At 34.4% G+C, this 25,317-nt stretch overlaps 1 protein-coding gene across 3 annotated transcripts in view; it reads right to left on the bottom strand.

Annotated features, from left to right (window-relative positions):
• VPS13B (vacuolar protein sorting 13 homolog B) overlaps positions 1–25,317 on the bottom strand; it is a 1,028,583-nt gene that overhangs the window by 903,821 nt on the left and 99,445 nt on the right. For all 3 annotated transcript variants that reach the window (XM_020969177.2, XM_020969175.2, XM_020969189.2), the window contains exons 8-12: positions 7,455–7,723; positions 5,045–5,140; positions 4,601–4,723; positions 3,838–3,975; positions 463–550 (exon numbers count right to left, since the gene is read on the bottom strand). In XM_020969177.2, the coding sequence (XP_020824836.2) occupies positions 463–550; positions 3,838–3,975; positions 4,601–4,723; positions 5,045–5,140; positions 7,455–7,723 (714 nt within the window). The remainder of the gene's footprint in view (positions 1–462; positions 551–3,837; positions 3,976–4,600; positions 4,724–5,044; positions 5,141–7,454; positions 7,724–25,317) is intronic.

Genomic DNA, 25,317 nt, shown 5'->3' with positions numbered 1-25,317 from the left:
CAGATCCTCTTTTCCTAATAAGATAAAAATAAGAAGACACTAAAATTAGGCAACATGCCACATGACCTCATAGGAATTACTCCAAGAAACATTAAACCCTTTACTTTAAAAAAAAAATCCACAACATTCATGAGGTATTAAAAAAAAGAAAAGGTTATTCTTTTTGACAATGGAATGGAACATTAATTTCTATGTATCAAAATTATAACAGTACATATGAGAGCTAATACCAAATGACTATAAAAATGCATTTGTAATCATCTGTGGAAGGAAATGAATCAAAATACCACGAACATCAGAAAACTCTAACACATGTCATTACAGATTAAGCCATTCCCCAAACCAAACCCAAAGGTAAATTTAAGGTAACCGAGGACAGCCGGTCAAGGACCAGGTGGTTGTGAAGAAGCCTTTGTTTCTGTTGTTTGAGGAAAGGCAAACATTAAGAAAAGTAACTAGTACCTTTGCCACTGGAGCTCTCCATTGTGTACAAGTAATCCATGTAGAAAGCTCCAAACCTCTGCATTCCTGCTATCTCAGTATACGTCTCCTGCCAACAAAGCAAAGCAAACAGAACAAAAGTTGAATAAGAAGAGAATCTCGAGATTACAAGAATCAGACACATATCCTTACTTGAGCTGTGTATCAACTTAAAAGATTATCACAACAAAAGAACAGAGGTTATCCAAAGAATTCACTTCTAAGGCAAGTATTGTAATTTCAATTATAGGCTTCACAAAGGGACATCTATAATTTTACTGGGCATTTTGACCACTTTATCAAAAATGTCTAGTTAATGAATACCTTTAATGGAGAACATATTCCTTTCCTGACCTTTCTCAGCTACACAATGCTGTCTAATAACAAATACTCCCAAAGAAAGCTAGTTAGTTCTTAAAACATTTCAATGCCTGCTTTATGAAAAAGTTTTAAGCTCAAAGGAAAAAAAATAAAATTATATTTAGTGTTTTATGGTTTACCAGTGCTTTATATACAGTATCTCATTTGAATCTCACAACAGTCTTGGAAGTTAGGCAAAGCAAGTATTATTATCACTTTACCTATAGGAAAACTGATAACTTGGCTAAAATAGATTTTTGACTCATAATCATCAGGCTTGTGAGATTTTGTACTTGGTGACAAACTGCAACCTAAGTTAGCAGCAAAGCTCTAAGCAAATCAAAGAGAAATATGTAATGCCTGGGATTTCATTTATCTCAATTTATATTACTTTAGTCTATAATACAGTCAATTTCAAAAGTCTTTAAACCAAATATCAGGAAAAAAACAAATGTGTGCGTGTGTATATATGTATATGTATGTATGTATATATGTGTGTGTGTATGTATGTATGTATTCTTTTTCTTTCCATTTTACATTTTATTACAAATTTTGTTAACTAAATTTGCTTTCTCATTTTTAAAATTTGTTTTTATCCAAACATACTGCTTAACATGTGTAGGTTTCTTCAAAGTATTCAGCTATTTAAATTTAAGCAGAATACATTATTGGCTAAATGACAGCTTTATCAATCAATGAAAAATGAATCTACTGCTATTCAGTCACTACACAACATAATATTCAATAAACACTAGTTAAGATCATTCTGACATAATCACTAAATCCAATCAAAAACCAGGTATGTAATCCATGAAATAAGTTTAAAGAAATAATCTTAAACTCCCTTTACTATCATCCCTATGCAGATACTCCAAAGTCTCCCCAGTCTCAATCTCTTTCTGATACTGTTGTTTTTTGTTCATTTTAGACTCAAATTTCTAAATGCCTTCTATACACTATTTGCATACTTATCTGGCACCTCCAATTTAATAAGTCTAAAAATGAATTGCATCTCTTACTCTAATGCAGCATCTCTTCTGGCTTCCTAGTTTCTGTTAATGATGCCACTACCGTCTTAGTGACTCAATACTTGAACCAATATCTACCAAACTCCCAAACTTTTAGCATGTCATTCAAGACCCTCCAATACATAGCCTGATGCTCTATTTCCATTATTTGCAGTAATCCCCTTCACAGGCCCAATGCTCAAATCATACTTGCTATTTCCTAAACATGCTACAGATTTTGTGAATACTCTTCTTTTAAACTAAGACTTTCCCATTCATCTATGACTACTGAAATTCCACCCATCCTTAAAGGTCCAGCTTAAAGATCATCTTTTTGAAGTCCTTCCTCCCTATTCCTTGATGATCCTGCTTTATGAACTAAATATTAAAATTTTTCTGGTATTTCTTTATGGTACTTTTTATATTCAGTCTTTCATAATATTTTGTAAATGTTATTTGGTGACAAGCCTTATCACTCTATTGGATAAACCCTATTAGAAAAAAACATATCTTATTCATCAAATCAGATGATGTAAGGTGCTTTGTAACCCTTAAAACTACATTAATGTTAAGTATTAATATATTAGTCTCTCCTGCATCACATAAAAATATCTTTGCACCCAGTAGACTTTTTTAAAGTGTTTTAAAATGAATATATTCCCCATAGTAACACTCACAGAATTTTGCACATTGTAAAATTAGAGAAGTAATTTTTGACTGGTAAAAACTAGGTCTTTTTATATTCTGTGGGTATCTGTACTGCTTAAAGGTTGTTATCCTTTAATCTAACCAGATGATCGCCTCCATTTCTGATGATATAAATGTTGAAAAATATCCCATAAGCCATTTTTTACTCACATGTCATTCTTATAAAATATAAAAATATCTACAGGAAGACCTCTAATATGTTGGGTGGATCTTTGTGCATTACTTATGAGAGTAAATGGACAAGAACTCCACAGGATAAGAGGTTGTGGTCTGCATGGATGGAAATAATACCCACATCAATGAAATCACAGGTCCACTGCAACTCTAATTAAGAATAGTTTAGGATCAAGACCAACAAAGGAGGTGTCCTTCCCCAACACCACCAATATAGGTGGCTCTATTTAACTTTACTAGATTGGATTACTTTATATAAGTTTAAAAAAACAGAAAGCATAGGGAAAAAAATAAACACTAGTAATAGGGGATATTGAAATAAATGGGAAAGTGAAAGAACTTGGACCTGTCATTTCATTAAAATTGGGAACTCCCAGACAACAAAACTCCCTCTACTAATAGATTGTATCTTCTTTTAACATTTACTCTTAAGAGGTGCTTAGAGCGCTGGGAAGTTAAATGACTTGCCCACAATCATAAAGCCAGTAGGTTTAAAAGGATGACTTCAAGGCCAGTTCACTATCCAATATGCTACACCATCTATCATTACCAAAAAAGTAAAATAAATTCCATGATATTGTATTTATGAAATGAAAGGAACTTAAGCCAAACTCCTTTATTCACTGGATGAGTAAACTGAGAATCTGAACAGTCAAGCAACTTGCTCAAGATCACACTGTTAGATACCAGCAGAAACTGGTACTTAAAGTCTTCAAAATTCCAATCCAGTGCTCCTTCCACCACATCCTGCCAAATCAACTGACAGTATTTAATTTACATCAGCCAATAAATACCCTCAAAAATGTATTACTACTAAACACAGCAAAAACTATTTGAGGAGATAAAAGTTGAGCATGAAATACATAAACATTAAGAAAACTCTTAAAATATATTTCCATGCTGTATGAACAAAACAAGGCACTCATGAAATAGCCTTTTTCAAAAAAAACTATTGGGGGCAGTAATAGGGCAAAAACTTTCTGCTGTATATTACTATAAATAAGGAGCACTCAACAAATGACAGTTGACAGCAATGATAGCAATCAAGTACTCTCAATGTATGCCAAACACACGGACTAGAATTTGGCTTAGAAGTTTGTTCTCTGACCTTATGATGAGCCGCATTCAAAATAAATTCTGCACGAATACCATTATTTTCTGGACTTCGGTAATCAAACAGTGAATTTGTAAGATATGTCAAACCTTTGGTACTCAGATTTTCACCACAAACGAAGAAACATGCTTCCTTAAAATGGAAAAAATATGAAGGGAAAGGAAAATCATTATTAGGAAGTGACAGCAAGTAAGAGTTTTGTTTTTATCATATATTATATATATATATATATATATACTATGAAGATTACAGTACACTGACAATTGAAAAATAGAACGTTAATACAACAAAACTGAACAATATATTATCCAAAATGATTTTTCATGAGGCTGTCATTACACAAAATTCCTAGTGAATTTTAACAGAAACATAAACTGCTATCTTGGAAAATATCTGGAATTACCATCAAAGTACTCAGTTTTATTCACTTTGGTTTGTTGTTGTTTTTTTTTTGACATATCAGTAAGTTTCCAACAAGCAATCTCTGCATAGTACCTTCCCATAAAAAAAGTTAATCAAAACCATCTAAAAGTACATGTCACTTCCTATTTTAGTAGTTTATCATTTGTTTTGTTCACTTTTTAAGTGCCCTTGAGCACTAATATTTCTCCCCCACAACTATGAAAAGTCTTTAAAAAAAAAAAGTAAATCCCTATAATCAATTTGCAAACAATTACATGGGAGGTTTCTATATTTTGCATAATAAATAATAAATCACATCTTTTTTAGCATCTTATCTTAAAAAATATTTACTTACAGCATCATATCTATTCATATTCTCTTCAAAATCTTTAACACCCATAATTCCTTTAAGGCACATGGCTCGGCAACCTACAAAACCAATTTGGCAATCAAAGAAAGGATCCCCCATCATCAGGGCCTATGAAAAGAAAAAGTAGTACAATAAACACAAGAAGGTGAAATAAAGATCAAGTATCACAAGACTCTCATGAAGCCTTTTAGACTGTCTAACAATCTGTGGCATGATGGCTTTTTCTACCCTAATGTTACACAACACAGAAAAGCCCTTTAAAAAGGAACTATTTCAATGATATCTTTTTGTCTAATACAGGAGGAATGCTAAACCAATGACATACATGGCATTTTAAAATATGCAACTGGTGAAAAATATTTATTGCACATCAATTTTCCAGAACTATTACTATAAAATCAAATATATACATTCATGATGGAAAATTACCTCAACTGTGGTTCCTTCTTGCTCCCAGCATATTACTTCTTTTGATTTTACTTTCTGAGGGCTATAATAACTACTCTCAGCTTGCATTTCAGTTAGCTATGAAACAAATATGATAAACAAATTAAATAAGCCAAAATTAGCACTGAAGAGCAGTAATCTGTCATTACTATACTAAATTGATGAAGACAAATTAAACTTTATTAGTGGTCAAAATGTATTATGGTGCAGGAAACAGGTGCAATAAAAACAGCTGTAACATATTATCCACATTAGAATGTAAGACCCTGTCACTGAATATGCCAATTTAACTATGTATGGCACATGACTTGACCACCACAGTATTTTTATTTAGTTTCCTGTTATAATAACACTGCTTTAAAAGGTGCAATAGTTGTGCAGCTGCAACAGAAATGTTAATAGCAAATGAGCATCTATAATGATCTTTAAAATCTGCAAAATACTACATCAATTCACATAGTTACAACCTAAATTGGGCTTAGTTCTGTTTAATCATTACCAAAACTTCTTCCTGTTCTTTTAAAAAAGAAAAAGTATTCATTGCCTTCTGCATATGTCCAAGTAACCTTTGTCCTTGAAATCAGAATATTCTTCAAACTTTAATACATTCAAATGAATGATCACATTCAAGTAAAACAAAAACATAATAATACTCAGATATCCTTTTAAACTCCACGGAAGAGTTCAATGTTAGGAATGATCTTTTTAGTTTCGGAATTCTACTACTTACTCTATCTTGTACCAAACCATTACTTCTTATATAAAATGTTTTTGAAATCATAACTTCTTATTCTTTGGCTGTTTCCAACAGTGAAGTACACATGGTTGCTGTTTTAAAGTAAAATTCTGTTAAGCCAAATACTGAAGTAAAAATTGATTTTCTTAAACCTGATTGCTCTTCAGCTGTCTGCAATTATTCTAAAGGAAAAGCAATTAATTGATTAAAAGAATTCAAACATTACAAGAACAATTTTCAACATTATTAGAAAAATGCTACATTTAATTTGGCATGATTTTTGTGCTGGGATGGTATCAACTTGTTCAGAATACTAATGCAGAAACATGACCTTTTTTTTTTTTAACCAAAATATGAACCACAAATTAATTCCATACACTTTTAGCATGCAAGCCAAACAATGAATTCTAATGTTTTTCCCTCAACTATCAGAATATTTCCCTTATACTTTATAGGCATATGTATTGCCCATGTAAACGTCCATCCTGACTCAATTACACACTATTATTTTCATCAGTAAAACTAACAGAAGCATTAGCATAAGGCTTCATTATTTTCATGTTTAAAACTATATGGTCACTAAAATGACCTGAAACATGATACTTCCTTTACCAATCTAACTTTAATTTTCTTCATAAACCTGGGTAAACGTACAAATGATTGGGTCATGTTATATTTTGTTCATATAAAAATAGCCATATCATAGTAAAAAATGTCTACTAACAAGTTCTTATTGTATTTGAAATAATATACGGAAAGGAATATTTTAACCTCTTTATCACTTTAAAGATTACCTGTTACTTTAATTTTGCTAAATTAAACCATTCAATTCACAAATGATAATAACTCATTTTAATAGTATATAAAAATTCCATAGCAAATTAAGTTTTCAGTATTCTCCATGAAATTTAAAAGCAGAACAATCAAGGAAAATATTTACCAAGTGATATAAACTTTGTTGAATTTTGTCAAAAATCATTTTGTACAAGATCTACTAATTCAGCAAAGTACAATGATCCTAACCAAACCAGAAAAATCATTACATTATGTCAACACGAAAAACCTCTTTTATCCTGGGTGCTTGGAAATAACAGCTCTGTTTGGATTCATTACTATGTCAATCAAATAAATGAATTCCAGGAACTGCCAAGTCACTCTATCAGTAAAAACTAATTCCACAGACACTCTTTAGTATAAAGAAATTTATCTTACCAGGGAGAAGTAAAAATCCATCAGCACCCTCTCTGCATAATGGAATCCTTTACTCATACTGTTTTGGACAACTAAATTCACACCCATCATACAAACCATTACATCCTGCAATGTAATCACTGGAAATAGGAGGAGGGAGGAAAGCCGGAGAGGAGGATTTTACTTGTAATGAATCCAAATCCATGAAACACAAACATGTGATAACTAAATTATATTGTAATTTACTTAATGGTCACAACTTTAATCATAAGAAAGTAATTTTAAGTCATTTGACTATACACCAAGCATCAATAAAAGTAATCATAATTCTATTATAGTATATTGCTGATTACCCTCCAAAAGCAAGATACAATGAATTTATTTTCTTTTCGTTTTATCTTCTAAAAGAGCACTTACTGATTATTTTAAACAACTAAACTTTATATATTGTAAAAGAAAACTTACCTTGAAAGTCACTGTGGCCTTTGTACAATAAAATCCTATAGAAACAATTGGATCCTTTAAAGCCTGAGACTTCTGCTGATGCAGGGCTGATATTGTATCATTTCCAAGATAGTCATCCTCTCCATCATCATAATTCACAATGGCAGGAACAAATGACCAAGCCCAGGATACCCATCCCTGGGACTGTTCATCATCTTGTTGTGCATAAAATTCTTGAGCTTTATATGGGGTAGGATATTGTATATCTATGTCAGTTTCACCTTCACCACCTAACAACACAAAATACAAATAGGCAATGCTATCAGGTTTAGCTGGGGAACAGTAGACAAGAAGAAAAAGATCCACTTACCAGATTCTCCCCTTCCTATTTCTGACACTTAGAAATCACATCTATGATTCTGTATTTGTGAGTATCCACAGATAAATAGATGAATATTCACAAATAAGCAGATAATAACAGAGTATATAGCATTAAAGTTGCTCTCTCAAAAAGACAAGTTTACAGAAAAGGTTTGTCATACTAACTTTGTGCTTCCCCACTGTCTACCTTACCCACTCAATGCCTGATGCAACACATTAAGCATGGAACAGATAAAACTCTCGATTGTTAGCTGATGGAAATGTGCATCTATATGAATTCCTTCTTCAACAGAAATGGACACAAAAAAGTCTCTCTGGATAATTTTGAAACAAATTTTACAACAAATGCTCAAATACACTGGAAGTATGCTTTCACGGGAAAATGGAAGAAATGACCCTGAACAATAGCCAGGCTTTCTAAACCCAGCCACTTGAGACAGGAAAGGAAAAAGATACTAATGCAAGCAATCCTCCAAAGCAAAAGTCTACCCCAAAAATAATTTATTAAACAATTATAAAACAAAGTGTATTTTATTTACAAGCTAATCTATAATAAAGGTGTTGCCTGATCTTCGCCACAAATAAATACAACACACCAATAAAACTGTTGCTGACACGTGAAGAACCTAAAAAGTACAAAGATTTTCTTTGATCACACAAATATTAATATAAAATTCCTAAACTCTCTAACCTATCGAATAAGTTTGCCTCCTTTCTGAAAATAAATTCCATTGGTTTCTGTTACAAAGAGGCATACTATCATGATCAAAGAATACTACAATATTGTATTCTGGGATGCTTTAAAGTAGAGTGGAAATCTGACAGGGATTCAAAAATATCTGATCTCATAAGACAATTCAATGAATAACCCCTACCCCTAACATACACCTGAGTATTCCAATCTCTTTCTATTTGATAAATCTTCTAGAGTTTTATAAATACTCCATTTCCTTTAGACAGATAGGAATCCAATTCCGCCCATAACTACAGGTAAAATATAGCCTGCTTAGCGTTAGCACTTTCCCCCTTTCTTACCAATTATAAATCAACCTACTCATCTTTTGACCTGTACTGAAGAGCTTCAAAACGATTTTTTAAAAATCAACTTCAAGAGTCAGGCCAGGATATGTCCATTACAGCGCATCACTCGCCAACATTTTTTTTCCACTGATTTACAACACTGGATCTAAACCTAATGTCTAATCATTTATGAAAAGTTTAATCACCTACAGAAAATTTTTTTAAAATGACACTAAAGAGACTTAAATTTACAACAGGATGTTCAAGTTATTAGTTACAAGGTTGTCAGTTTTTATACCCTTAGTTTAAAAAATTGTTTTTCAATTCAACTAAAAAACCACTTCTTTTTTTTAACTTTTTAAATTTCATTTATCAACAATCACTTCCATATGCTTTTAAGTTGAAAATTTTTCTCCCCCTTCCTCCCCACCCTCCGCAAGACGGCACACAATCTCATATAGGCTATACATTTACATTCCTATTAAACATATTTTCACATTAGTGAAGTTGTAAGTAAAAATTAAAACCAATAGGAGGAACCATCAGAAAAGATAAAACTCAACAGAAGGTAAAAATGATAGCATTCAACTTTCCATAGCTCTTTCTTTGGATGTGGATAGCATTTTCCATCACGAGGCCTCTGGGGATGTCTTAGATCCTTGTACTGCTGAGAAGGGTTAAGTTTATCAATATTGGTCATCTCACAACACGGCTGTTATCATGTACAATGTTCTCTTCGTTCTGCTCACTTCACTCAGCATCAGACCATACAAGTCTTTCCAGGTTTTTCTGAAGTCAGCCTATTCATTATTTCTTATAGCACAATAGTATTCCATTACATTCATATACCAAAACTTGTTCAGCCATTTCTCAATTGATGGGCTTCCTCTCAATTTCCAATTCTTTGCCACCACAAAAAGAGCTGCTATGAATATTTTTGTACATGTGGGTCCTTTTCCCATTTGTTGATCTCTTTGGGATATAGCCCTAGAAGTGCTATTGCTGGATCAAAGGGTATGCACATTTTTGTAGCCCTTTGGGCATAGTTCCAAATTGTTCTCCAAAATGGTTGGATCATTTCACAACTCCACCAACAATGCATTAGCGTTCCAATTCTCCCACACTTTATCATTTTCCTGTTTTGTCATGTTGGCCAATCTGATAGGTGTGATGTAGTACCTCAGAGCTGTTTTGATTTGCATTTCTCTAATCAATGATTTAGAACATTTTTTCATATAAGTATAGATGGCTTTAATTTCTTCTTCTGAGAATTATCTGTTCATAACCTTTAACCATTTATCAATTGGAGAATGGCTTGTAATCTTATAAATTTGTCTTAATTCTCTATATATTTTAGAAATGAGGCCTTTATCAGAGACTGGTTGTAAAAATTCTTTCCCAATTTTCTACCTTCCTTCTAATCTTAGTTGCATTGGCTTTGTGCAAAAACTTTTCAATTTAATGTAATCAAAATTATCCATTTTGCTTTTCATAATGTTCTCTATCTCCTGTTTGGTCATGAATTCTTCTGTTCTCCATAGATCTGATAGGTAAACTATTCCTTGTTCTCCCAGTTTACTTAGTATCAGCCTTTATATCTAAGTCATGAACCCATTTTGACTTTATTTTGGTATATGGTGTGAGATTTGGGTCTATGCCTAGTTTCTGCCATACTCTTTTCCAGTTTTCCCAGCAGTTTTTTTCAAAGAGTGGGTTCTTATCCCAGAAGCTGGGGTCTTTGGGTTTATCAAATAATAGATTACTATAGTCATTGACTACTGTGTCTTGCATATTTAACTCCACTCCATATTTCTTAGCCAGTACCAAGCAGTTTTGATGATTGCTGCTTTATAATACAATTTAAGATCTGGAATTGCTAGGCCACCTTCCCCTGCATTTCTTTTCATTAGTTCCTTTGATATTCTGGACCTTTTGTTTTCCAAATGAATCTTGTTATTATTTTTTCTAACTCTATAAAATAATTTTTGGTAGTTTGATTGGTATGGCACTGAATAAGTAAATTAGCTTAGGTAGGATTGTCATTTTTATTATATTAGCTCGGCCTACCCATGAGCAACTACGTTTTTTCCAATTATTTAGATCTGATTTTATTTGTGTGAAAAGTGTTTTGTAATTGTGTTCATAGAGTTCCTGGGTTTGTTTCGGGGTAGACTCCTAAATATTTTATAATGTCTACAGTAAGTTTAAATGGGATTTCTCTTTCTATCTCTTGCTGTTGGGCTTTGTTGGTAATATATAGAAATGATGATTTATGTGGGTTTATTTTATAGCCTGCAACTTTGCTAAAGTTGTTTATTATTTCAAGTAGTTTTTTACTTGATTCTCTAGGATTCTCTAAGTATATCATCATGTCATCTGCAAAGAGTGATAGCTTTGTTTCTTCTTTGCCTATTCTAATGCCTTCAATTTCTTTTTCTTCTCTTATTGCTAAAGCTAAGTTTCCAGTACAATATTGAATAACAGTGGTGATAATGGACATCCTTGTTTCACCCCTGATCTTATTGGAAATGCTTCTAGCCTGTCCCCATTACATATAATGCTTGCTGAAGGTTTTAGATATATGCTATTTATTATTTTAAGGAAGACTCCATTTATACCTATGCTTTCTAGTGTTTTTAATAGGAATGGGTGTTGTATTTTGTCAAAAGCTTTTTCTGCATCTATTGAGATGATCATGTGGTTTCTGTTGGTTTTGGTGTTGATATGCTCAATTATGCTGATAGTTTTCCTAATATTGAACCAACCCTGCATTCCTGGTATAAATCCTACCTGGTCATAGTGTATTATTCTTGTGATAAGTTGCTGCAATCTATTTGCTAGTATTTTGTTTAAAATTTTTGCATCTATATTCATTAGAGAAATTGGTCTATAATTTTCTTTCTCTATTTTGACTCTTCCTGGTTTAGGTATCAACATCATATTTGTATCATAAAAAGAATTTGGTAAGACTCCTTCTTCACCTATTTTCCCAAATAGTCTATATAGTATTGGAATTAATTGTTCTTTAAATGTTTGATAGAATTCGCATGTAAATCCATCTGGCCCTGGAGATTTTTTCCTAGGGAGTTCATCAATGGCTTGTTCAATTTCTTTTTCTGAGATGGGGTTATTTAAGTATTTTACTTCCTCTTCTGTTAATCTGGGCAATTTATATTTTTGTAAATATGTATCCATTTCACTAAGATTGTCAAATTTGTTGGCATATAGTTGGGCAAAATAATTCCTAATTATTGTTTTAATTTCCTCTTCCTTGGTGGTAGCTTCACCCTTTTCATTCTTGATACTAGTAATTTGGTTTTCTTCTTTCTTTTTTTTAATTAAATTAACCAAAGGTTTACCTATTTTATTGCTTTTTTCATTAAAAAAAGCTCTTAGTTTTATTTATTAGTTCAATAGTTTTCTTAATTTCAATTTTATTAATTTTTCCTTTGGTTTTCAATATTTCTAATTTGGTGTTTAGTTGAGGATTTTTAATTTGTTCTTTTTCTAGTTTTTTTAGTTGTATGCCCAATTCATTAATCTCCTCTTTTTCTATTTTATTTATGTAAGCATTTAGAGATATAAAACTTCCCCTAAGAACTGCTTTTGCTGCATCCCATAAGTTTTGGTATGTTGTCTCATTATTGTCATTCTCTTGAATGAAATTATTGATTGTTTCTATGATTTGTTGTTTGACCCAATCATTTTTTAGGATTAGATTATTTAGTTTCCAATTATTTTTTAGTCTATCTTTCCATGGCCCTTTATTACATATAATTTTTATTGCATCATGATCTGAAAAGGATGCATTTAATATTTCTGCCTTTCTGCATTGGATTGTGAGGTTTTTATGCCCTAGCACATGGTCAATTTTTGTGTATGTGTCATGTACTGCCGAGAAAAAGTATATTCCTTTCTATCCCCATTCAGTTTTCTCCAGAGGTCTATCATACCTAACTTTTCTAATGTTCTATTCACCTCCTTAAGTTCTTTCTTGTTTATTTTGTGGTTAGATTTATCTAGTGCCAAGAGGGGGAGGTTGAGGTCCCCCACTAGAATAGTTTTGCTGCCTATTTCTTCCTGTAACTCCCTTTGAACTTCTCTAAGAATCTGGATGCTATACCATTTGGTGCATATATGTTTAGTAATGATATTACATCATTGTCTATGGTGCCTTTTAGCAGGATGTAGTTTTCCTTATCTCTTTTAATTAGGTCTATTTTTGCTTTTGCTTTGTCTGAGATCAAGATTGCTACCCCTGCTTTTTTTACTTCAGCTGAAGCATAATATATTCTGCTCCAGCCTTTTACCTTTACCCTGTATGTGTCACTCTTTTTCAAATGTGTTTCCTGTAAACAACATATTGTAGGATTATGGTTTTTAATCCATTCTGCAATCCATTTCCGTTTTATGGGAGAGTTCATCCCATTCACATTCACAGTTATGATTACTATCTGTGTCTTTTTCTCCATCCTTTTTTCCCCCGTTTATGCTTTTCTTTCTTTCTCCTTTCCCCCCTGACTAGTGTTTTGCTTTTGACCATGGCCTCCTTCAGTCTCTCCTCCCTTCTATTATCCCTTTCCCTTTTCTTCCCCTTTACCCTTAACTGCTTGTTTCCTCCCTCCTATCGCCCCTCCCTTTTCTTTCCCTTTTCCCTCCTACTGCCTATAGGGCAAGTTAGATTTCTATACCTGATTATGTTATTCCCTTCTTGAGCCAAATCTGATGAGAGTAAGGTTCAAACAATGCTCACCCCCCTCCCTTCTTTCCCTCTGCTGTAATAGGATTTTGTCTTTTCCTGTAATGTAATTTACCCTTCTGCCTCCTCCTTTCTCAGTACATTTTCTAAGATCAGACTAATCCACTTACTTGGATCCATTTAACCCACTTGATTAGATTTTTTTTTTCATTACATCAAAGTCAACTAATATCCACCCCCTTTATGTATACTCCTTTAACATGGTGTAATAATAATACAGTTCTCAAGAGTTGCAAGTGCCATCTTCCCTTGCAGGGATGTAAACAGTTCCCCCTTATTAACAACATATTGTATCTTTGTGTCCCATTTACCTTTTTATGTCTTTCTTGAATCTTGTACTTGAAGATCAAATTTTTTGTTGAGCTCTGGTCTTTTTATCAGGAAGGTTTGGAAGTCTCCTATTTTGTTGAATATCCATCTCCTCCCTTGAAAAATCATGCTCATTTTTGCTGGGTAGTTGATCCTTGGCTGCAACCCAAGCTCCTTTGCCTTAGGGAATATCATGTTCCATGTCCTGCGGTCTTTTAAGGTAGAAGCTACAAAGTCCTGTGTAATCCTTACTGTGGTTCCATGATATTTAAACTGTTTCTTTCTGACTGCTTGCAGCACCTTCTCTTTTATCTGGTAATTTTGCTATTATATTCTTTGGCATCTTCACTTTGGGATCTCTTTCAGGTGGTGAGCGGTGTATTCTTTCTATGGTTATTTTACCTTCTGGTTCTAGGACTTCCGGGCAGTTTTCCTTCATGATTTCCTGAAAGATACTGTCCAGGCTTTTTTTCATGATTTTCAGGTAGTCCAATAATTTTTAAATTGTCTCTCCTGACTGATTTTCCAGGTTGGTTGTTTTACCATGAGGTATTTTATGTTTTCATCATTTTTTTTTTTTTGTTTCTGTTTGACTGATTCTTGCTCTCTCGTAGAGTCATTAGTTTCCATTTTTCCAATTCTAGTTTTTAACAGATTGTTTTCTTCTGTTAGTTTTTGTACTTCCTTCTTCAATTGGCCAACTCTGTTTTTTAGGGACTTGTTTTCTTCAGCATACTTTTTTCCAATTGGCCAATTGTATTTTTTAAGGAGTCTTCTACCTCTCTCATCTGACTTTTAAAATCCTTCTTGAGCTCTTCTAAGAAGGCTTTTGGGGCTTCAGACCAATTCATATTTCCTTTTGACGTTGCAGATGTGGGTTTGTTGATAACATTTTCCTCTTCCGAATTTCTGTCTTGATCTTCACTCTTCTCATAATATGAATCTATAGTATGTTTCTTTTTACTAATAGTGTTTCTTTATTCCCTGGCCTTTAAAGAGATTGAGTTCTCCTGTTGGGCAACAGAGAGCACTGACCCAAGCTTCTTGCATTGGAAGCCTAGGTCTTCATCACTGGCTTTGTGTGCCGGGGCCTCTTATGTTGGCAATTAGAGGCTGTAGGGTTCTGGCAGCTTACCTCACGTTGAGCTGGAGTCAGCAAGGCTGGAACTTTCAGGCAATTCTAGGTTGCCTGCTTTTCCTTTCCTTTAGCTTTCTTCAGCTCCTTTTAGATGGGTGCTTTAGGGTGTTTATCTGCCTGGGGACCCTTGCAGTTCTGCCTCCCTCATTTCTGCCAACGTACTGGGAGATTCCTTCGCGGTAGAGGGCCAAGGCACCTGATGGTTTTCCGAACTGGCTTCCAACGGCCCTCACTGAGGCACTTGGAGGTCCAGGTCTTGGTGTTTGCCTGCTCTACCACCTGGGCTTCAGGATTTCTTCCTGCTTGACAACTGGAGGCTGAAGGGCTCAGACAGCTCTGGTGTTGGGCTGGAACCAGCAAGGCCGGGGCTTTAAGAAGACTTTAAGTTGTGTCCTTCACCTCCTTTCAGATGAATGCCACAGGGTACTTATCCACCTGGGGCCCCTTATAGTTTTGCCTCCCTTATTTTTGCTGAGGCACTGGGAGATAGGTTTGCTATAGAATGCCAAGGCAACAGGATCTCCTTCTGGTGTGCTCAAGTGAGGCTGGGCTACTGCTCTGCTGCTCCCTGTCTTTCTTCTGGTTCAGCTTTTCCAGGGTTCTTTGGGGGGTTATATTTTCTGGGTTTTCAGAAGTTGATAGGGGAGGGTGAGAGCGACTACCTTTTTGCTCCGCCATCTTGGCTCCCGGAAGCAGAAGTAAAAAACCACTTCTTAAGAACCCATTAAATAGAGGCATTTTGTTAGGAGCTACTAATGCAAATACTATTCTTGAAAAGTTTACAATACCAACATCTCATACCATATACCCAAATAAGGTCAAAATGGGTATTTGATTTAGATGCAAAGGGTAATATCATAAGCAAATTAGAGAAGCAAAGAATAGTTTACCAAACAATAGAAAGAAAGCATTATGGGATACAAAAGGGATAATTCTGATTACATCAAATTAAAAAGGGGTTGCACAAACAAAACCAGTGCACCCATGATTAGAAGGAAAACAGGATACTGGGGGAAATTTTTTTTTTACAGCAAGTTTCTCTGATAAAGGCCTAATTTCCCAAAAATATGGAGAACGGAGTCAAATTCATAAGAACACAAATCATTTTCAGAACAAATTAAAACTATCTATAGTCATATGAAAAAATGCTCTAAATCACTACTGATTAGAGAAATGCAAACAATTCTGAGGTACCACCTCCTACCTATTAGAGTAGCTAAGATAACAGAAAAGGAAAATGACAAACGTTGGAGGGGATATGGAAAAATAGGGACACTAATGCCCCATTAGTGAAGTTGTGAACTGATCCAACCATTCTGAAGAGCAATTTGGAACAAGGCCTAAAGGGCTACAAAACTGTGCATAACCCTTGATCCAGCAATACTTCTACTAGGTCTATACCCCAAAAAGATCAAACAAAAAGGAAAAGGACCTACATGTACAAAAATATTTATAGCAACTCTTTTTGCGGTGGCAAAGAATTGGAAACTGAGGGCGATACCTATCAACTGGGGAATGGCTGAACAAGTTGTGATATATGGTTGTGATGGAATACTATTGTGCTATCAGAAATGATAAGCAGGATGCTTTCAGAAAAACTTACGAAGACGTACATGAACTGAGGCAAAGCAAAATGAGAAGAACCAGGAGACCACTGTACACAGTTAACAGCAATACTATATGATGATTAACTTAGCTTTTTTCACCAATACAATGATCCAAGACTATTCCAAATGATTCATGATGAAAAATGTTATTTGAGCCCAGAGAAAGAACTGATAGAGCCTGAATACAGATAGAAGCATACTCTTTTCACTTTCTTTATTATTCTCAGGTTTTTTGGTCTGGCTTTTCTTTTGCAACATGGCCAATATGGAAATGTTTTATGTGACTGTACATGTATAATCTATACAAAATTGTTTTGTCTTCTCAAGGAGGAGAGGGGGGACAAAGGAGGGAAAGAATATTGATCTCAAAATTTTTCTAATCTATCCTGCCCTACAGGAAAGTAGAAGGGGAAGGGGATAACAGAAGGGGGGGAGAGACAGAAGAGAGGGCAGACTAGGGAAGAGATATTCAGTATGCATGCCATCTTGGGGTGGGGAGAGGGGCAAGATGGGGTGAAAATTTGGAACTCAAAATCTCATGGAAGTAAATGCTGAAAACTACAAATAAATAAATTTTAAAAAGAAAAAAAATGAATGTTAAAAATTTTTGTTTACATGTAATGGGAAAAAACAAAAAAAAAAGTAAAAAAATTTTAAACATTCTTAACTTCATTACTTCAAGATCTGATTTCAAATGGTAATATTAATTTCATTCTTCTGTCTCTCCCCCCGTTCTCTTATCCCCTTCCCCTTCTACTTTCCTGTAGGGCAGGATAGATTAGAAAAATTTTGAGATCAATATTCTTTCCCTCCCTTGTCCCCCCTCTCCTCCTTGAGAAGACAAAACAATTTTGTATAGATTATCCATGTACAGTCACATAAAACATTTCCATATTGGCCATGTTGCAAAAGAAAAGCCATTCATATACTGTTATCACCTCCACACCTGAGTAACCTTTGCAGTTTGCTGAGGCAAAACAAAACCAAACAACAAAAAAAAAACACATGGTAGTCAACCAACTAGCAATAAATAACTCAACTCATTCAGGTTGGTTCATTAGTACCTGGTTCTTCATATTATATTTACTTGAAGTCTTTGCAGCTTCATAGGACATGCCAGAACTTAAGCATTGATTACACAGCCAGAAACCAAAGTCCTATGTCCATACCATGATGAGGCACTGGAGGGTCTTATCAAAAGTGAACATTAACTGCGATATAATGCAAGAGGGTGACATTCAAAAACCATTATCATATGCCATCATATAATAACCATATATCTTTGATTAAAATACATCTTGAAAAGTACCTGGATTTTACAAAGCAATGTTCTCTGCAATAAGTACATGGAAGGCACCCTTCTAGGTAAAAAGAGGCCAACAGTCATTCAATGTCATACTGATTTCCCCTTTTGTAGCATATATTCCACCAGCTCCTATGTTTGTCTTTAAAGAAATAAAACACAGACCTAAATAACTAAAGAGATATTAATTGCTTATGATTGGGCCATGCCAACGTAACAGAAATGCCAGGACTACCTAAATTTACTTACTTGGTGATAATTTACTTATTTAGATATCAAACATAACTATTTAAGTATTTACTTTACAGAAGTAGGAAAAAATAATAAAATTCATCTGGAAGAACACAATATCAAGAATCCCCAAGGGAAATAATGAAAAGGGGGACACAGCAATACCAGATTTCTATATGTATCACAAAAGAAGTACTGGTAGTGGTTAAAAATAGTTGATCAGAGGAAGATGCTAGATTTACAATATAGAAAAGCAAAAGAACACATTAGTCTAGTGTTTGATAAACCACAGACCCCAATTACTGAAGTAAGGATTCACTCAACAAAAAATGTCAGAAAAATTAGAAAGCCGTTTGGTAGAAATTAGGCTTGAGTCAATATCAATCAAGATAAGCTCCAAATGTATCAATAACCGGGATGTAAAAAGTCACACAATAAATATAGTAGAAGGGCAAGGAAGGAAATACCTTTCATAATTATGGATAAGGTAAAGGGTACATGACAAAACAAGGGATAGAACATATCAGCGAAGATAAAATGTGAGTCAATAAACATTTATTAATTGCCTACTATGTGCCAGACACTGTGCTACACATTAGATATACAAAAAGGGGCACAAGACAGTCCCTGTCTTCAAGGAGCTCACAATCTAATGAGACAACAAGCAAATACATACAAGCAAGCAATAATCAGAAGAAATAGGAAATAATTAAGAGAGGGAAGGCACAAGAATTAGGAGAACTTGAGAAGGGATTCCTGTAGATGGGATTGCTATAGAAATGGACAATTCTATTTCTAGAAAAATGGACACTTTCAATTATATAAAACTAAAAGGTTTTGCACAAATGAAATTACTAAAGATAAAAACTCTAAGGTTAACAATTAAGTAGGAAAAACTTCTTACATCAAGCCTCTCTGATAAAGGTCCAATAACCAAATACAAGAAATTTATTGAAACTCAGAATTTCAGAACTCTAATTAAGGCAATGACCAACCACAACTCAAGAGAATCAACAATGACGCAAGTTATTTACCTCCAGACAGAGAAGTAATGGACTCAAAGTATAAAATGCAACCTTCAGTTTGTTTGATGTGGTAAATACAGTGCCACTCTTGGGGTCAGCAAAACCTGAATTCAAATACTGCCTCAGATACTTAATAGTTGTGAGACCCTGACGGAGTCATTTAACATCTTTATGCCTCAGTCCTCACTGGTAAAATGAGAGAGTTGGACTTGATGGTCTTCAACGTCTCTTTCAGCTCTAAATCTACCATTCTATCATTTCTTTAAAAAATTTTCTAAACAAAACAAAAATTGTTTTAATTAGAAGGAGATTAGAGAATGGGAAGACACCATTAAAGCTTCAAGCTGAACTAAGACTTTTGGTTCACCCTTCACATGCTTCTTTGAATAAACTCCTATTGCCTCTTCATCTGTAATATAAAAATGAAGGTCAGAGAAGTTAAATGACTTTAAGACAGGGCTAATTAAATGGAAGAACCTAAATTAGAACTCGGGGTTTCCAGTCTCAAGCTTTTTTCTCTACAAAGAAATTATGCTATTTAATGAAACATAGACACAAGGAACATTTGTGTGTCTGTGTGTGTGTGTGTGTTGTGTGTGTGTGTGTGTGTGTGTGTGTGAATGTGCTATGTGTGCACCTCAACTATAGGCATCTATGACAGCAATACTGCAAAACATAACATGTTGAGGTAGGGTTGTTGTTACTGTTTTCGTTCATCCTTTGTTTTCAAAAAGTGTACTCTCAGATAGAAGGCTGAAGATTAATCAGTTTTGGAGATTTTGTACTTTTAAAGAATTTCCAGGTTATTATATTTGATTTTTAGAATAAAATTACTCATTGTAATGTGGTTATACAATTGGTAGGGAGGCATTTCCTTTGAACTATCGTTGATAAATACATGCATTTAGAAAATGTTGGCACAAAATTTTTCTGGCTGATTTTGAAGATAACTTTGTTATAGGTTTAAATATATTTGAAAAACTATAAAGAACAGCTAATTCTTACCTAAATATCGTCCCTGAAGTATTGCCAAGGTTAAGTCAGCTTTTGTTACCAAGCACCTAAACATTAGGCTGACTGTGGAGAGTGAACTCTTACTATTCTACATTCTCAAATCAGTAGGAATGGTATTTTGTGCTGGTTTGTACCCGTGTGATTTATTCTTTTTTCTATGTGGAACTCGGTATTTTGTCCTTGTTATTTATAAAATTATCTTACAAAATTAATGCCACATTACAGATGGTTACGAGCTGAGAAATGCCAAATATTATAAATTAGGTAATTATTTCATGCATTTTAACAGTTTTTTTCTATAAGAATTCAATTGCTTTTAGAATTAATTTTATAGTTTGTAAAGAATTCAAAGCTTATGGAATAAATAAGGATTTTAAGTGCTTGTACTGTGTCAAGCACTACTACATTCTAGATATAAAGAAAAAGGCAAAAAACAATTCCTACCCACAAACAGTTTACATTCTAATGGAGATAAGTAGGTACAAATCAGATATAAGTAGATAGAGAAGGCACTCTCAGAAGGGGAAGGTAGTACCTGGAAAGACCAGGAAAGACCTTCTACTGAAGGCATGTGAGCTGAGTTTTGAAAGAGGTAAGAAAAATCAAGGGCTAGAAGTGCTAAGAAAAGGGATTCCAGCATGGGGAATAGACAGTGGAAAGACACGTGGATAAGAGATGAATGAATGAATATAAAAAGAAGCATTTATTAAGTACTTACTATGTGCTTACTATGCATTTACTAAGCACTGGACTAGGCATTAGGAATACAAATAGAAAAGACCAGGAAGGTCATGTTCAAGGAACAGAAAGTAAGCCATGTATTGGGATCATAGGGTCTCTACTATGTTCGATGCACTCTACTAAGTGCTTTACAAATATCTATTTTGATCCTTATAACAACCCCGTGAAGTAGGTGCTAGTATTAGCCTCATTTTACAGTTGAAGAAACTGTGGCAGAAAAAGGCTAAATGACTTGCCTAGAGTCACACAGCTACTAAGTGTCTGTGGCTCAATTTAAATTCAAGGCTTCCTGACTCCAATGCCAGTGCTTTATCTACTGTGCCTCCTATCCACCCTGCTGCCTCCTAGGCAGGATCCAAATTATAAATTTTAAATGCCAAAAAGAAGACTTCATATTTGAACCAGGATGTAACAAGGAGGTACTAAGTAGAGGATAATATAGTCAGACCTTCTTTAATGAACCTCGGTCTCATCTCATCCAAGCTGCAAGTTTATGGTCACAGACATAATAATTGAAACCATGGAAGCTGTGTGAGAGAGGGAAGATAATCAAGGGAGGAGATACAAAAGTAGAAACAGAAAAAAAATTGGCAATGGACTGATTACCTTGAATAAGTAAAAGTGAGCAGATAAGAATCAAACCAAGGATGCAAGCCTGTGAGACTGGGAGGATAGTGGTGTTCTCAACAGTTTCAGGGAAGTTGAAAAGAAGGGAGAGTTTGGGGGGAAGGATTTCTGTTTTGGATATGTTGAATTTAAGATCTACAAACATCTAATCTGAGATGTCCACAAGATAGTTGGTAATAAGCAACTCAAACTAGGGCTAGATGTACAGATCTGGGAATCACCCACAAAAAAAGATAACTAAACCCAAGTTGGTGAGATCACCTAGCAAGTAATGGCCTTAAGTTATTTAAATATCCTTCTGATAAACTCTCCTGTCCCTTGCTATTAATTTAATAGGATGGAGCTCTGGGCACATATATTCGATGTAATTCTGAAGTATTTTCTAGAAACTACTCAAAGTATACTTTCTTATTCTATACTCAAAAGAGTCAAATATTTCTTCCTCTTAGGGCACGAAGAGAAGCAGAACTTCTAGTGAGGTAGGAACAGTTTGGGATACCTGGGAACCTCTAACAGGCCTACTGGAGCAAAAGAACCCAGTCTTCTCTTCAGGGTCCCAACCAGCTTCCATTAGAAGCCTCTCATCCATTACAGCATCACCATGACCAACATCCTCCATCCCTTCTCCATCATGACACCTGTGTCCCTTATCTTTGCCTACCCCCAAAGTTTGTTTCCCCTTCTCTGCTCTCCCACTCCCACCAGCTCAGACCACATACTTCTTCTGATGGGTCAGGAGCTTTTGCTCATGACTGAAGCTCTCACCACACATGGCAAAGATGAAAGTCCCCTCTCAACTATGGCTCTTGAGGTGTGTGATGAGGTTGGATTTCTGACTGAAACACTTCTCACAATCAGGGCAATCAGAAGGCTGCTCACCTGTATGAATGCGCTGGTCGAACACAAGGTTGGACTTCTGGCTGAAGGTCTTGCCACAGTCCGGAGAGGCTTAGGGCCTCTCACCTGTATGGATGTGGTGGGGGGCTGCCAGGTAGGACTTGTGCCTATAGCACTTGCCACAGACAAGGCAAATGAATGGTCACAACAGTGGGCTGCCTGGTGATTTCCTTGTGAGAAATTGTGCCCATATTCCAGGCAGGCAAAGGGCCACTCACCTGCAGGCTCGAAAGATTTAGTGCCAATAGGGATGGAAGGGAATAGGCCACACTTGAACCTCAATCTCATCTGAACTGGTCAAAGGAAGGAAGAATACACATCCATATACACAGACACATATACATACACACACAGAGTTGGGTACAAAACTACATCATACCCAACAGGGAAATAGAAGAGTAAGGAGTTAAAAGAAAGGTGAAGGGGCTAGAGAAAGCATAGATTAAGGGAGCGATTAATAAGGAAAATAAATTCCTGAAGAGGGGGCAGGAAACAAAAAGAAGGAAAAGTATAAGAGAAAAGGATGGGGGGAGGAGAGGGAGAAACACATTATATGAAGTCATAACTGTGAATGTGGACGAGATGCAATCACCTATAAAACCAAAAAGATAGCAGAATGAATTAGAAATCAGAATCCAGCAGTATGTGGTTTACAAGAAACACACTTGAAAGAGAAAGATAAACACAGAGTTAAAATAAGGGGCTGGAGCAAAATCTGTTATGCTTCAGCTGAAGTAAAAAAGATAGGGATGGCAATTATGATCTCAGACAGGTCAAAAGCAAAAATAAACCTAACTTTAAATACAAAGAGGGAAACTATGTTTTGCTAAAAAGTATCATAGACAATGAATTAATATTAATATTAAACAAATATGCACCAAATGGCACAGCATCTAAACTCTTAAGGAAAAGTGAAATGAGTTATAGTGAGAAACAGTAAAACTATAATAGTGGAAGGCATTCAATTTACTACTCTCAGACCTAGAAAAATCTAACGAAAAAATAAAAAAGAAAAGTTGGATATGATAGACTTCTGGAGAATACTGAATGGGAAAAGAAAGGACCACATCTGCTTCTTAGCTGTGTGTGACATCTTCACAAAAACTGACAATATTAGAACATGGAGTCACAAAAAAAAAATACAGAAAAGCAGAAATATTGGCTACATCTTCTACTGACAAAGAAATGAAAATTGCATTCAATAAACAATCCTTAGAACAAAGATCAAAAATCAATTGGAAACAAAATGATTTCATTAAATGTAATGACAATTTTGAGACAATATAACAAAATTTGGGGTATTTCATCAGAAAGCAGTAATTGAGGAAAAATTTGTATCTCTAAACACTTTAATCAATAAAAGAGAGAAGAGATGAATGAATTGGGCATGTAATTTAAAAAACTAGAAAGCCAACAAGTTAAAAATTCTCAGTTAAACATCAATATAGAAATCCTGAAAATCAAAAAAGAAGCTAACAAAACTAAAAGAAAAAAATTCCATTATCAAATTTGATTTTTAAAAAGAATGCCAAATTGCCAGTATCAAAAATGAAAAAGATGACTTCACAATCAAGAAAGAATAAAAGCAATTATAATAAGAAACTATTTCTTCCAACTCTGCGCCAATAAAACTGACAAACTAAATTAAACAGATGAGCACTAACAAAAATATAAATTGCCCAGATAAAAAGAACAGGAGATAAAGTACTTATATATCTCTATCCTGGAGAAAGAAATTGAAGAAGGGATAAATGAACTCTCAAAAGGAAAAACAAAAATACAGGACCAGATGGATTTACAATTGAATTCTACCAAACATTTAAAAATCACTTATTTCCAATACAATATAAACTGTTCGAAAAAATAAATAATGAAAGAATGCAACTGAATTCTATCTATGACTCAAAAATAGTGTTGATAACTAAATCAGGAAGAGTGAAAACAGAGAAAGAAAACCATAGACTAATTTCCCTAATGAATATTGATATAAAAATTTTAAATAAAACATTAGCAAAGAGAATTCAGAAGTATACCAAAAAAATTATGAACAGGCTGGATTTGTACTAGAAATGCAGGGCTGGCTCAATATTAGAAAACTATACACATAAATGACCATATTAATTACAAAAGCAACAAAATCATAAGAGTATTTCAATAGATGAAGAAAAAGCTTTTTAACAAAATATAACACCTATTTCTGTTAAAAAAAAAACTAGAAAGCTTAGAAATAAACAAAGCTTTCCTTAAAACAATAAGTAGTATCTATCTGAAACCAAGAGACAGAATTATCTGTAACAGGGATAAACTGGAAAAATGTCCAACAAGATCAAGGGTAAAACAAGGATGTTCATTATTGCCATTATTATTCAATGCAGTACAAGAAACACTAGCTATAGCAACAGGATGAGAAAAAGAAATGGAAGAAACATGTGTAGGGAAAGAGGAAACAAAACTATCACTCTTTACAGATGATATGACAGCTTACTTAGAGAACCAAAGAGTCAACTAAGAAGTGAGGATATAAAATAAACCCATGCAAATCATCAGCATTTCTGTATATTACCAACAAAACTAAGCAGGAAGAGATATAAAGAGAAATTCCATTTAAAATGCCTATGGATAGTGTCACATTTGAGAACTGAGAGTTGACCCTCCAAGACAAACAAAGGAATTATATGAACACAATTACAAAGTATTCTTTACACAAATAAAGACAGATTCACATTTTCTGGAGTCCATATCCAACTTTATCCACTACACCACCTAGCTGCCTCAAATGTGAGCTGTGGAGAAGAATATTATCTTTGTAAAAGCCCAGAAACTATTTAGACA

The sequence above is a fragment of the Phascolarctos cinereus genome, unplaced genomic scaffold (genome assembly GCF_003287225.1).
Source record: "Phascolarctos cinereus isolate Bilbo 61053 unplaced genomic scaffold, phaCin_HiC Scaffold_4;HRSCAF=312, whole genome shotgun sequence".
NCBI classification, from domain to species: domain Eukaryota; kingdom Metazoa; phylum Chordata; class Mammalia; order Diprotodontia; family Phascolarctidae; genus Phascolarctos; species Phascolarctos cinereus.
Note: the sequence above shows the minus strand (reverse complement) of the source record. Positions and strands in the feature narration are given on the sequence as shown.